This window comes from Hypanus sabinus, chromosome 11 (genome assembly GCF_030144855.1).
Source record: "Hypanus sabinus isolate sHypSab1 chromosome 11, sHypSab1.hap1, whole genome shotgun sequence".
Taxonomy (NCBI): Eukaryota; Metazoa; Chordata; class Chondrichthyes; order Myliobatiformes; family Dasyatidae; genus Hypanus; species Hypanus sabinus.
The window spans coordinates 59916635-59930096 of record NC_082716.1 but is presented as its reverse complement, the minus strand read 5'-3'; the positions used below and the strand labels follow the sequence as shown (position 1 = coordinate 59930096).

The following is a 13462-nucleotide window of genomic DNA, read 5'->3' as shown; positions in this document are numbered from 1 at the left end:
AACTTGGTACAGAAAGCAAGTAACCACTGTGGTGTTTAACATAAAATGAAGAGGATATGGCAAAACTACTCTACCTATGTTAGGGTTATTTGCCCCACCTTTTCCTCTACTGAAATTAACAATAACTACAGAAAAGATGTTGAAATTAAAGCTTACAGGAGTGAATGTTGCAGATTTATTAGAATATTTAGTCACACCAAACAGCATGATTCCAACATAATAAATACAGGTGTGTAGAATGCAATACCAAAAATGCCCAGAGAGAAAACAAAAAGTTATGCAATTGACAGCAAATTTAATATCTTTTCCTCAGCAAGGACTGCTCAGTGATTGCATCAGCTATTGCAAAAGATCAACAAAGTGCAAAACTTACCACAATAGGAAAGTAATAAAAGTGGGAAGAAGGGGCCAGCACCAGGGCGAGCAAAAGGGAGAGAGGGGAGAAAACAAATTACTTTAATCAGGGTGGGGATCTTTGAAATAAAAAAAGCAATAAATTCCAGCAATAAAATTAAATAAGAAAAAGACAAATATCAAACCCACTCAAACAGCACAGCACAACAGGCAGTACCTGTATAAGAGGGTTAAAATATTCACTATACCATAAGATAAATGATCAAGAATGTAAAGGAAGCTAACAGTGATCACAATTGGACAAGCAAACAGACTAGAAAGATATTTTACCATGCAATGTTGTAATGTGTGACTTGTGAACAATGAACATAAATAATAGCACTGAGAAAAGAATGTATAAATCAGAACTAGAAAAATAAAAATCTTACTGCCAGCAGCAATGAGAGGCAATAAGATGTCTGTGAAACAAAAAAAATTAAAAGCTAGTGATAATGGAAGTGACTCATTCACAGGACTCTTCATTAGTGAGAAAATGTTTATTTGACATGCACCATCTGTGAGATCTGTTCATCTGAAAGCATTTCAAATGACCTCAGCAGAAGGATTTACAATTCTGAGATCAAAGGAAATGTTTTCTTAACTAGACAACAACAGAATACCCACAGGCAGCACACACGGGCAAAGCATTCACATGAGTCTTAGAAAAGACATTAGTGCTCCAACATCAACTGAAGTGACACCTACCTCCCAGCCAGTACTCTGTATAACAGAAAGTAGAGTCATGTCAAATAGTCACACAACAGACAAGTTCCTGTAAAGTTGGGATTACATATGCAAAAAGCAAAGCATGCATGTACACTTTTAAATGTACTGTATTCTTCTGGACATGTAATTCCAATTGTGCTATTCTTAGAGGGAAACTGAATTAAAGTCACTACTTTAAGAACTTACCTAAATCAAATATTCACAATTATATTTTTACAAAACTTCTGAATTTAAATTTAAGTGAAGACCATAAATTAATTACCTGATGAACTATTTTGCTGAATGCATCTTGGAGTCGACCATGAATAGTCGCAAGTTTTTTTGCATCACGATTGGCCTCATGGATTGGAATTAGAACTTTGTAAACTTCATTAACTGCTTCGTACATTCCAGCCTGTTATTTGAAAGCCCAAAGTTATTAATAATAGCAAGTACAATGAGCCTCTTGTTTAACAGTATTTGTTTAAATAAAGTACATTCAAGGCAAGTTATGATTTTGCAGACATCGACAAACAATTGAGAATGTTTTCTTGCATCAAGAGGCCAAGCTAACAAGTTTCTTAGAGCATTTTTTCTCTGTATCTGTTAGTGGTCACTAAGTGAAGCACTGCTCAGTTATAAATAAAGTTGGTGAGCGAGATCTGTGAACTGATCGTATTTATAGGCAACCTAATTTTGATTCATATAGATAGCCATCTAAGCTGTTACCAAGGTAACTATTATTCAATAAATCAACGGTATTATAGTCTAGCAATGCTTAGTAAATTCTGATGAAGTCGCATAGAGGAAACAGTTGATATATTTAGACTTTCAATAGGTCTTTGATAAGGACATGTTTATCATTAAGATTGAACGTTGAGGAATGAAAGAAACATCAGCGATATAAAACTAGATTGTGTAGCAGGAAACAGGAAGTGGCTATGAGTTATTTTTCAGACTGTAAGTATGTGTTGGAACCTGGACTGCTGTTTTTCTTAAAATATACAGCACTGTGTAAAAGTCGTAGGCACATAGATATAGCTAAGTGCAAATTACTGTAGTAATTTTATGTAGTGCACTGTGCTCGTGCTAAAATAAAACAAATTTGGTAACATGAGCGAGTGGTGATAAACCTGATTCTGATTTGGGTCTCTATTGTGGTCTGAGATTGGGAAGGAGCCAGGAAGAGGGGAATCATGGTAGGCAAAATGGGAAGGAAAAGGGGAGGGAGTGAGATGCAACAGAGAGACGTTCTTTAATGATCAATAAATAAATTGTTTGCAATCAAATTACCTGGCCTGGTATCTCAAGGCTGGGTGTGTCTGCACCCACACTCCCCCCCGCCCCTGGCATTCCTTCTCTGCCACCTGTCCTGCAGCACTCCTCCCTCATCCTTTACTCTCACCAGATTTACAAACTTGCTCTCTGCTCCACATTGACTAATACAGTGCTGTCCAAAAATCATAGGCACCCTAGCTATACACGTGTGTGCCTAAGACTTTTGCATGGTGCTGTAATCAATGACTTTGAGCTGAATGCACAGGGCACAATTTCCAAAGTACCAAGTGTCAGGGACAGAGACAGTTTCAAGGAGAAAAGCAGAAATGAGGGGCTGATAGCAAATAAAAATTACTAAGAAATGCCAGGTTTGATATTTTGGTAGGAAGAAAATGAGAAGTACAATCTAACCCTCTACGATCACAGCGGAGACAGAGTACAGCAAAAAACTCAGTTACCTGTGAGACATACGTCTGCGGTACAGACACCATAATGATGTCAGTGGTTGATATAAAGCCGGTTACAAGAAGGTCACAAAGGGTATATGGAGAGAGAGGATATGGGAAAATTGTTGCCATTATTTTAGGGAACAAAGAATGAAGATGACTGGGAAAAAATGCAAAAGTAACATGCAGAAAAACATCTTTATTCAGTCAGGTATAGTAGCAGAGAGGGGTCACAGTGTCACAGTAGTACAGCACACATCCTCACTAAGCTGCTCAATTAAGCTCACCCCATTTGCCTGCATTGGGCCCATGTCCTTCTGAACTTTTCCTATCCATGTATGTCCAAGTGTCTTTTAAATGTTATAACTATGCCTGCCTCAAGCTCTTTCCACATATTGCTCCTCAGATCCTTTTTAAGTATTTCCTCTTTCACCTTAAAACTACACCTTTGCCTTGGAAAAAATAGACTGTGCACATTCAACTTAGTTATACCTCTAAAAGTTTCATGCACTTCTTTAAAGTCATCCTTCCGTCTCCTACATTCAACAGGATAAAGTCCTAGATGGCCCAACTTTTCACTATAACTCAGACCCTCGAGTTCTGGCAAAATTCCTGTAAATCTTTGCTCTCTTCCCAGCATAGTGATGTCTTACTTATAACAGAGGGACCAAAACTGTATACGAAGCTGATCAAAATGCCCGTCACTTTTGAAAACCTTATTCACTGTCTATGATACTTTCTATTCCAGTGCATTCAAAAGGAATTTGGTGATTAGCCGAGGAAAGATTTTCAGGGAAGGGGGAACAATTTGGGGGAGTGGGGTAGAGACTCACTGGACCCAATATCCTTCCACTGTGTTGCAACTGCTCTCCGTAAGGAGCCCATGTTATAACTCATGACATACACCCAAGTTCAAAGTTCTGTGGCTAAGGTGCTCTACTTAATTGCTAAATTATATTTACCTACATTCTAAACAGTAATGGGCACAGCTTAAGTTGTGAAAGATGAGTGTTCACCAAATGGGATAGCCCTAATGACAAAGATCTACCAAAATATGAAAATGTAATCCAAACTTAAATTCAAATATTCTTGTTCAGGGAAGAGTAAACTCTCTTATTAATTATTGACCGCTGTATCAATGGATTTATTAACCTGCTGCAGTGACATAATGAAATATTCCCTTTGGGCACCCTGATGGTAATTGTTTGGCACTGCATTAGAACAATACAAAAGCAACAAAGCTACAAACTACAGAATGGGATGGAGAGGAAATTGGCCGCGACTCTCTGCACTTTGTAATACAGCATTTGATAAACAAACATTGTGTTGCTTGATCAATATTCTACCAAACAGATAAACTTTTCTTTGGCTTTTTTTGTTGCCTAAATAAAATTTCATTGAGGGGACTCAGCAATGTATATATTGATGTAAGGCAAGAATTAACTATCCTTAAACTACGGGAAACTCAATGCAAAAACTCTTATCTATGTTAAATGCAGGAGATGCTTTCTCATGCCTCCTTACTTTCCATTATTAGTATTGATTGATCAGGTCATAATGGGCCAAACGGCTTACTATCCTATTCTACATTCTGGAGTCTACAAATAAACTCTTGATCTGTTTCCTCCACACGTCTGTGCGCAGAACTTGAAATGCAGAAAACACATCCAGGAACCAAACATCAGGCATTTTTTCTAACTGTACACAAAAAAGCTGGGATTAGATTTGTCACTGGTACTTAATAAGTCCACCTAAATGCATTCTGCAAGCAGATAAACAGGGAAATAATACATACATACACACACACACTATATATAATTTTGTTCCTTTACTGCATTAGAAAATAAGGAATGTGAAATCAGAACAGGTTGTTCAGATCATCAGACCCACTCTTTTGATGGACTATGCACAATGTACCTAATTTTAATTCTAATTAACTCATTTAAGCTCATCTTTCTCAAATACGAGGTGTCTATCTATAAAAGATAGGCATTCACTAACTTTTATTTCATTCACATTTGGTCTGGTGATCTTCATTGCACCCACCAAGAGAGCAAGACAAGTGAAACAATAAGTACCATTGAAAACAGGTCTGCAGCTTGTTCCATCAATCCTACAAGACCAGCTTCTGTAAAATATTTTCCAGAGCAGATTCCTTCCTCATCTGGCGAAAGTACATCATCCGAAACTGCAGACTCCTCCAAAACATTAAAAGAGATGTTCTGGAAGGAAACAGAGAAAGATATAGTTAATTTCAATGACAGAAACCTTTTAATTAAGGTCATCAATTCAGCTCATTATTGATTAAAGTCTCCACAAATACAGATGAACAACCATGAAAAACAATTTGCCTATATTTCTCTCAAGAGTTATGAATGTAACCAATTAACTTCAGTCCATTCAAAGGGAATTTCTAGAGTCCCCACAGGGACTGTACCTCTGCAGAACAGGTAAATCCTAACCTAAGCTTTGTTCCACTTTATAGTTCTGCAGAATTGCTGTGAATGAAGAGCAGTTGTTCCCAACTTTATTTGGGTTACTACCCCCTTGGCTCTCAGACCATAACCCCAGTGACCCCTCTGTTTCTGGCCATTCCATAAAAACTATAATGAATCTAAAAAATCACTAAGCAATTACCATCAACTGATCACTTGCAATACCAGAGAAACAACAGATTGGATCATTGCGACACCACCATCAAGAATATGTATTGTGCTATTCCGTGCCCTCACTTTGGGAAGTCTGATCACTTGTCTGTACTTCTACTCCCTGAGACTGAAGACTGCAGCACCAGTAGTGAGGACCAAGAAGGTTTGGACAAGGGAAGCACAAGAGCACCTACAGGACTGCTTTGAATTGGTGGACTGGACTATATTCAGGGATTCATCTTTGAACCTAGATGAGTATGCTGCAGTTGTTACCGACTTCATTAAAATCTGTGTGGATGAGTGTGTTTCTACAAAGACTTACTGTACATTCCCAAACCAAAAGCTGTGGATGAACCAAGAGGTACGTCGTCTGCTGAAGGCTAGGTCTGTGGCATTCAAGTCTGGTGACGCAGGCCTGTACCAGGAAACCGGATATGATTTGCGGAGGGCTACTTCAAGGGCAAAGAGACAATTTTGAACGAGGTTGGAGGCAACATCTGATGCACAGCAAATCTGGCAGGGTCTGCAAGACGTTACAAAGTGAAACCCAATAGTATGAATGGCAGTGATGCTTCACCATCAGATGAACTCAACGTCTTCTATGCCCGCTTTGAAAGGGAGAACACAACTACAGCTGTGAAGATCCCTGTTGCACCTGATGACCCTGTGATCTCTGAATCAGAGGCCGATGTTTGGCTGTCTTTAAAGAGAATGAACCCTCGCAAGGCAGAAGCTCCTGATGGAGTACCTGATCAGGATCTGAAAACCTGTGCCAACCAACTAGTGGGTGTATTCAAGGACATTTTCAACCTCTCACTGCTATGGGCATAAGTTCCCACTTGCTTCAAAAAGGCAACAATTATACCAGTACTTAAGAAGAATAATGTGAGCTGCCTTAATGACTATTGCCCAGTAGCACTCACATCTACAGTGACGAAATGCTTTGAGAGGTTGGTCATAACTAGACTGAACTCCTGCCTCAGCAAGGACCTGGACCCATTGCAATTTGCCTATCGCCACAATAGGTCAATGGCAGACACAACCTCCATGGCTCTCCACACGGCTTTAGACCACCTGGACAACACAAACACCTACTTCAGGATGCTGTTCCTTGACTTAGCTCAGTATTTAATACCATCATTCCCATAATCCTGATTGAGAAGTTGCAGAACCTGGGGCTCTGTACCTCTCTCTGCAATTGGATCCTCAACTTCTTAACCGGAAGACCACAATCTGTGTGGATTGGTGATAACATCTCCTCCTTGCTGACAATCAACACTGGCACACCTCAGGGGTGTGTGCTTAGCCCACTGCTCTACTCTCTATATATGCATGACTGTGTGGCTAGGCATAGCTCAAATGCCATCTATAAATTTGCTGACGATACAACCATTGTTGGTAGAATCTCAGGTGGTGACGAGAGGGTGTACAGGAGTGAGATATGCCAACTAGTGGAGTGGTGCCGCAGCAACAACCTGGCACTCAAAGTCAGTAAGACAAAAGAGCTGATTGTGGACTTCAGGAAGGGTAAGATGAAGGATCACATATCAATCCTCAAAGAGGGATCAGAAGTGGATAGAGTGAGCAGCTTCAAGTTCCTTGGTGTCAAGATCCCTGAGGATCTAACCTGGTCCCAACATATCGATGTAGTTATAAAGAAGGCAAGACAGCGGCTACACTTTATTAGGAGTTTGAAGCGATTTGGTATGTCAACAAATACACTCAAAAACTTCAACAGTTGTACCATGGAGAGCATTCTGACAGGCTGCATCACTGTCTGGTATGGAAGGGATACTGCACAGGACTGAAAGAAGCTGCAGAAAGGTTGTAAATCTCGTCAGCTCCACCTTGGGTACTAGACTACAAAGAACCCAGGACACCTTCAGGGAGCAGTGTCTCAGAAAGGCAGTGACCATTATTAAGGACCTCCAGCACCCAGGGCATGCCCTTTCCTCACTGTTACCTTCAGGTAGGAGGTACAGATGCCTGAAAGCACACACTCAGCGATTCAGGAATAGCTTCTTCCCCTCTGCCATCTGATTCCTAAATGGACTATGCAGCTTTGGCCACTACCTCACTTTTTAAAAAATATACAGTATTCTGTTTTTGCACTTAAAAAAATCTATTCAATATATGTAATTGATTTACTTTATTTATTATTATTAATTTTATTTTATTTATTACTTTTTTTGTCTCTTCTAGATTATGTATTGCATTGAATTGCTGCTGCTAAGTTAACAAATTTCATGTCACATGCCAGTGATAATAAACCTGATTCTGATTCTGAATCTTAAATTCGGATATACAGTGAAAGAATATAGGAACTACAAATTCAAGCAGTGAAAATAATAGCAACAAATATTCAAATCTCTTTATAGCTACAAATGAGATTATTTCCTTAATTACAGTAAAAACAATTTTCATCAACAATTTTAGAGTGTACATTAGTAGTCCAACTATTCACTGCTTCATTGCTTTTTTAAGTTTCAATGAGATGGATGGGCTTGATGCAATGATATCAGCTTCTCAATATCAGGCTGAATGTCACTCAGGAGTTTCCAATCCATATGTTCAGTCATTTGTGTCTGTTTCGTTGCTTTGAAAGAAGTCGGGTAATTGCACTGAAATCGCGCTCCACTATATACGATATTGGAAAGGCAATAAAGAACATTTTGAAATTTTTACACAGTACAGGATATTGTTCAGAGATTTCTTTCTGCAAGCAAAAGTCATGATATGATTTTTTAAAATCCCAGCTTCAGCTCAAAATCAATTTGTGGAGAGATCAGTCCTTCCACCACCCTTCCTGTTACTACCTCATTACAAGAATCCAGGAATGGATTTATTACCCAATCTAGAATTTGGATCAAGAGAAGTTCCTGAAATTTCCCTGACATGTCTTTGTGCAGTTCACCCAGGTGGTCACAGTACGCTTGAAGATCATTATCTGGTATGCTTTCTCTCTCTTCCAACTCAGAGAGACTTGGCAACTGGAAAAGGTTGTGAGGGCCAATGTTGCAATTAAATAGGGTTAGCTTGGACAGAAATGTGGATACAACTGATTTGACTTTGATAAGATTCATATCATGCCCTTGCAATTAAAGATTGATTTCAGTAAACTTTGTAAATAATTCTGACAGGTAATGTCATGCCTAATATTCTTGAATTGATTACTGAATGCATTTGAGTCTTCAAAGAATTTCATCAGTTAAAAGTAGTACATAAAAACTCAGGTAGTTTCCTTCTGAGAGCCACCTGACTTCCGTGTCCAAAGCAAGCAGATAAACCATTCATCAATACAAAGCTCTCGAAATAGTTGAGAATTGAGAGTATGGGACTTGATTTTATTTACCAATGTGATAACAGTATTTAATGCTTTGTGCAACTGAAAACTTAAGATTTTTGCAACAAGATATTGTCCGTGAATTACACAATGGTACATATGTTAGGTACAACTTTTTTCAAGAAAGTAATAACCCCATGGTGATGATACTGCCTGGACTTGTTGCCTGGCAAAGTTGATTCATCCAACTGTAGAGCAAATTCTGTTGTCCTAAGTATGTTGCACACGTATCTTCCACATTCTCAGACATTTAATTTATTCATCTTTGAACAGAGTTGTCGCCGAGTGGAGTTGCTTTAATTATTTGGTTTGATGACTAATGCAAAGCTGTTTTCAGAACCTCCTTTACTGCTGGCAGATCAGTTCTTCTCCAGTTGTATGAGGCTTTCCAGATTTAGCAGTGTGCAATGAAATGTATGAAGCACACACACCATCACTGTTTCGTTGTGAAGTGCTGGCAAACATGTTTTGAAGTGTTTTTCATTTCTGATTGAAAGTAAGCCAATTTCCTGTTTGCTTTATCAGAGTGTATTCTCTTCAAATGTTCCAGAAGCCCGGACAGTTTAATTGCCATTTGAAAATAACTTTTTCACACAACAGATACATTGGCTGAGTTGGTTGTTTGCTGCTGGTATAACTCCATATTTCAGATATTTCTCTTATACTGTCTATACTTTTTTTGTTCGATCAGCTTCTGCCATTTTCATTATGGATTAATGACCAGAGTCAGTCACCTGTTGTTTAAGTCCAACCTCAAGCACTCTGATCAATAAAGGCAAAAGTTATGACATAGTCATAGCTCAGGCTAAACCTGACTCTCTGCCTGAAGGTACATTAAGGGGAGAGGCTTTATCTGTGGGCTAGACAAATGCAGTCAAGACCATTCGAAAGGGCAGATTCTGAACCTTCCCTTATTGAATGCCTAATTCCTAATTCACAGGAATTGTGTCACTGTGTCATCAGAGTATGGGAATTGTACTAGCTAATACTGTACAACAATTGTGAATGGCAAAAATGCATGGGCCAGGCCCAGAAGTAACAAAAATTCTTCAGTCTAGATTTCTCATTATTTGTTAAATACAGAAGTGTCAAATTGCCTTTCACCAAGTATAAGTGCTCTAAGCAAAGTCTAAGAGAATGGTGGGTTAGCAAGAGATGAGGTGATTACATGGTGATTGTAATCAATTAAGAGGCACCGAGGATCAAATGCTTATAAGTAATTATCTTAAGCCTGTAATCCACAGCTGCTCCACGTGCTACCGAATATGCCCACTGTCCTATTTATCGCTTCCTTAGAGACTCCCACCATCCCCGGGTGGGGGGGCCAGGGGGTTTGGCAGATATTGACCCCTTTGGGAACAACTGTAGAGATATCCTGACAAATACAGCTGTAGTGAATGTCCTCTATCCTTTATTGCAAAGAGTTTTAGTATGGAAGCACAGGATAATGTAGCCTCTGGTGATACGTACAGTGCCTATAAAAAATATTCACTCCCCCGTAAGTTTTCATGTTTTATTGTTTTACAACACTGAATCACAGTGGATTTACTTTGGCTTTTTTGACACTGATCAACAGAAAAACTCTCTTGTGTGAAAGTGAAAACAGATTTCCACAAAGTGTTCTAAATTAATTACAGATATAAAACACAAATTAATTGTTTGCATAAGTATTCACCCCCACCCCATGTCAGTATTTAATAGATGCACCTTTGGCAGCAATACAGCCTTAAGTCTGTGTGGATAAGTCTCTAGCAGCTTTGCACATCTGACATTGCAATTTTTCTGCATTCTTCTTTACTGTGGAAGTTCTGTCAGATTACACCGAGATTGCGAGTGAACAGCCCTTTTCAAATCCATCCACAATTTCTCAACTGGACTGAGGTCTGGACTTTGACTTGGCCACTCCAGAACATTATCTTTGTTGTTTTTAAGTCATTCATCCGTAGCCTTGGCTTTATGCTTGGGGTCATTATCTTGCTAGAAAACAAATCTCCCAAGACACAGTTCTTTTGTAAACTGCATGGGGTGTTCCTCCAACATTTCCCTGTATTTTGCTGCATTCATTTTACCCTCTACCTTCACAAGCCTTCCAGGGTCTGCTTCAGTGAAGCATCCCCACAGTATGATGCAGTCACCACCAGGCTTCACGGTAGGGATGGTGTGTTTTTGATGATGTGTAGTGTCTTGCCTATGCCAATCATAGTGTTTAGTCTGCTAGCCATAAAGCACAATTTTGGTTTCATCAGAAAATAGAACCTTCTTCCAGCTGACTTCAGAGTCTTCCACATGCCTTCTGGCAAACTCTAGCCAAGATCTCATGTGAGTTTTTTTCCCCAACAGTGGCTTTCTCTTTGCCACTCTCCCATAAAGCTGCGACTGGTGAAGCACCCGAGCAACAGTTTTGTATGCACAGTCTCTCGCATCTCATCTCAGCCACTGAAGCTTGTAACTCCTCCAGAGTTGTCTTATGTCTCTTGCTGGCCTCCTTCACTCGATCCCTTCTTGCAGTCACTCAGTTTTTGAGGACGGCCTGCTCTAGGTGGAATTACAGCTGTGCCACATTGTTTCCATTTCTTGATGATCGATTTTACTGTACTCCAAGGGATATTCAGTGATTTGGAAATTTTCTTGTATCCATCTCCTGACTTGTGCTTTTCAATAACCTTTTTGCAGAGTTGCTTGGAGTATTCTTTTGTCTTCATGGTCTAGTTTTTGCCAGGATCCTGACTTACCAGCAGTTGGCTCTTCCAGATACAGGTGTATTTTTACTGCAATCAATTGAAGCACCAGTGATGATTTGGCATGTCATATTAAAGGAGGATGAATACTTATGCAATCAAATACTTTGTGTTTCATATTTGTAATTACTTCAGATAATTTTACGGAGATCTTTTTTCACTTTGACACCGAACAGCCTTTTTCTGTTGATCTGTGTCAAAAAAGCCAAATTGAATCCACTGAAAAACATGAAAACCTCTGGGGGGGGGGGGAATTAAATCTTTTTATAGGCACTGTATCTGGTGATATGGTAACATATTGTTGAAGTAGCACTTAAATGTAAAATAGTCTAAGGAAATGCATAAAGCACCAAAAACCAACGAGAGAGGGAGCATATGAGAGAATGTCTCACAAACAAATGTGACATTTACAGGATAGAAAAAAAAAGTGATTTTCATTATTCCTAGTTCAGGACCCGAGCATCGCTAGTGTTATTTTCCTTTTTCAAGTCACCTTTGAACTGAGGTTTTGTATGACCATTTCAGAGGGCTTTGAGGAGTCACCACATGTAGGCCTGAGCTAATCACTTGCACATTAGTGCCAGTAATGACATCAGCAATAAGTAACTGTCTAAACTTTAGCAAAAGCTGCCCATTTGAGCAGGTTATAAGAAACAGCAAAATCCGTGATTCAAAGGTTCTCTGTGAAGTGGAAATGGCTGGTGGACATCTCCCATAGTGGCTACAAGTCCACTCACTGAAGGGAGGATGGAGCACACCTTACACGTTTGCTAGCTTGCCTATGGCCGTCATCCTGGATCTTCTAGACATTGTAATTTGGTACTGCATTTTGCCGTGATCAAGATGCTCTATGAGAGTTTGAGGGCAGGTTCCATCTTTTTGCCAGTAGAAATGCTGAGTTTCTTGAAAGCTTGCTTTACCTAATCCTCACTGTTAAAGAGCCTAGGATATTGTACAATTAGCCCTCCTTATCCACAAGTTCTGCATGAGCGAATTCAACCAACTGCGAATTGGGAAAACCTGGAAGTGCTCTTCCAACACTTGTTGTTTGAGCATTGTTCGCCTCGCGTCTCGTTCGTTCACTACTTTGTTCCTGTGAAAAAAATGGCTCCTAAAAAGCAACTAGGTGGTCAAAGCAACTCCTCAAAGGCTAAGAGGGAGCGTAAAGTGCTTTCTCTCACCAAGAAAGTACAAATATTAGAAGCATATCACAGAAGCATATCCCTGTCGATGGCCAAATTATACGTGAAAAAGCTCTTAGTCTCTGAGCACTACTGTGACGGGGTTGATGAGTTTCAAGGAGTTTAAGGCTAGTAAGGGATGGCTGGCTGGCTATGTAAAGCGCTACAGCCTCAAGAACGTAAAGATCATGGGAGAATCGGCATCGGCTAATGCCAAGGCCGCAGCAGCGTTCCCAGAGGATCTCATAGAAGAGAAAAGCTACCTTCCAGAGCAAGTCTTCAATTGTGATGAAACCGGCTTGTTCTGGAAGAAGATGTTTAACAACAGGTGCAAGTGTTAAAGGATATGATTCTTGACTACGATCCTTCGATGGAATGAAGCCTCCATGTCACCCGATGGATAACAACATGCCTACAACCACTGCAAGATTTGTTTGATGATGCAAAGAAAAAGAGACAGCTTCCTAAAACAATGTTTCTAACTAAAACATCTGCAATTCTGAAGTCTCGCTGTTCAATGCTGTAAGATTCTCAGCTCTCAACCTCCACAGTTCTTGACTTTAGTATTATTGAGCCTCCTCCAATGCATCCTTACTCCCTAAACAAGACAGTGTAGCAACTACTGTACAGGTATTACAAGTTTTACTTGTTGTTCGATCATTGTTCGCCACGTGTCTCGTTCATTTGCGGCTTGTGTTGTGAACGAGAGGAACATGTTGGTTTTTTTCTT

At 39.6% G+C, this 13462-nt stretch overlaps 2 protein-coding genes across 6 annotated transcripts in view; one reads left to right on the top strand and one right to left on the bottom strand.

Annotated features, from left to right (window-relative positions):
- The window catches only part of usp1 (ubiquitin specific peptidase 1), a 217108-nt gene that overhangs the window by 51123 nt on the left and 152523 nt on the right, over positions 1-13462 (top strand). The gene's annotated exons all lie outside the window — the stretch shown is intronic.
- Positions 1-13462, bottom strand: part of dock7 (dedicator of cytokinesis 7) — a 182299-nt gene that overhangs the window by 21430 nt on the left and 147407 nt on the right. For all 4 annotated transcript variants that reach the window (XM_059984429.1, XM_059984426.1, XM_059984427.1 and 1 more), the window contains 2 exons: positions 4901-5044; positions 1382-1513 (listed from right to left, as the gene is read on the bottom strand). In XM_059984429.1, coding sequence (XP_059840412.1) covers positions 1382-1513; positions 4901-5044 — 276 coding nt within the window. The remainder of the gene's footprint in view (positions 1-1381; positions 1514-4900; positions 5045-13462) is intronic.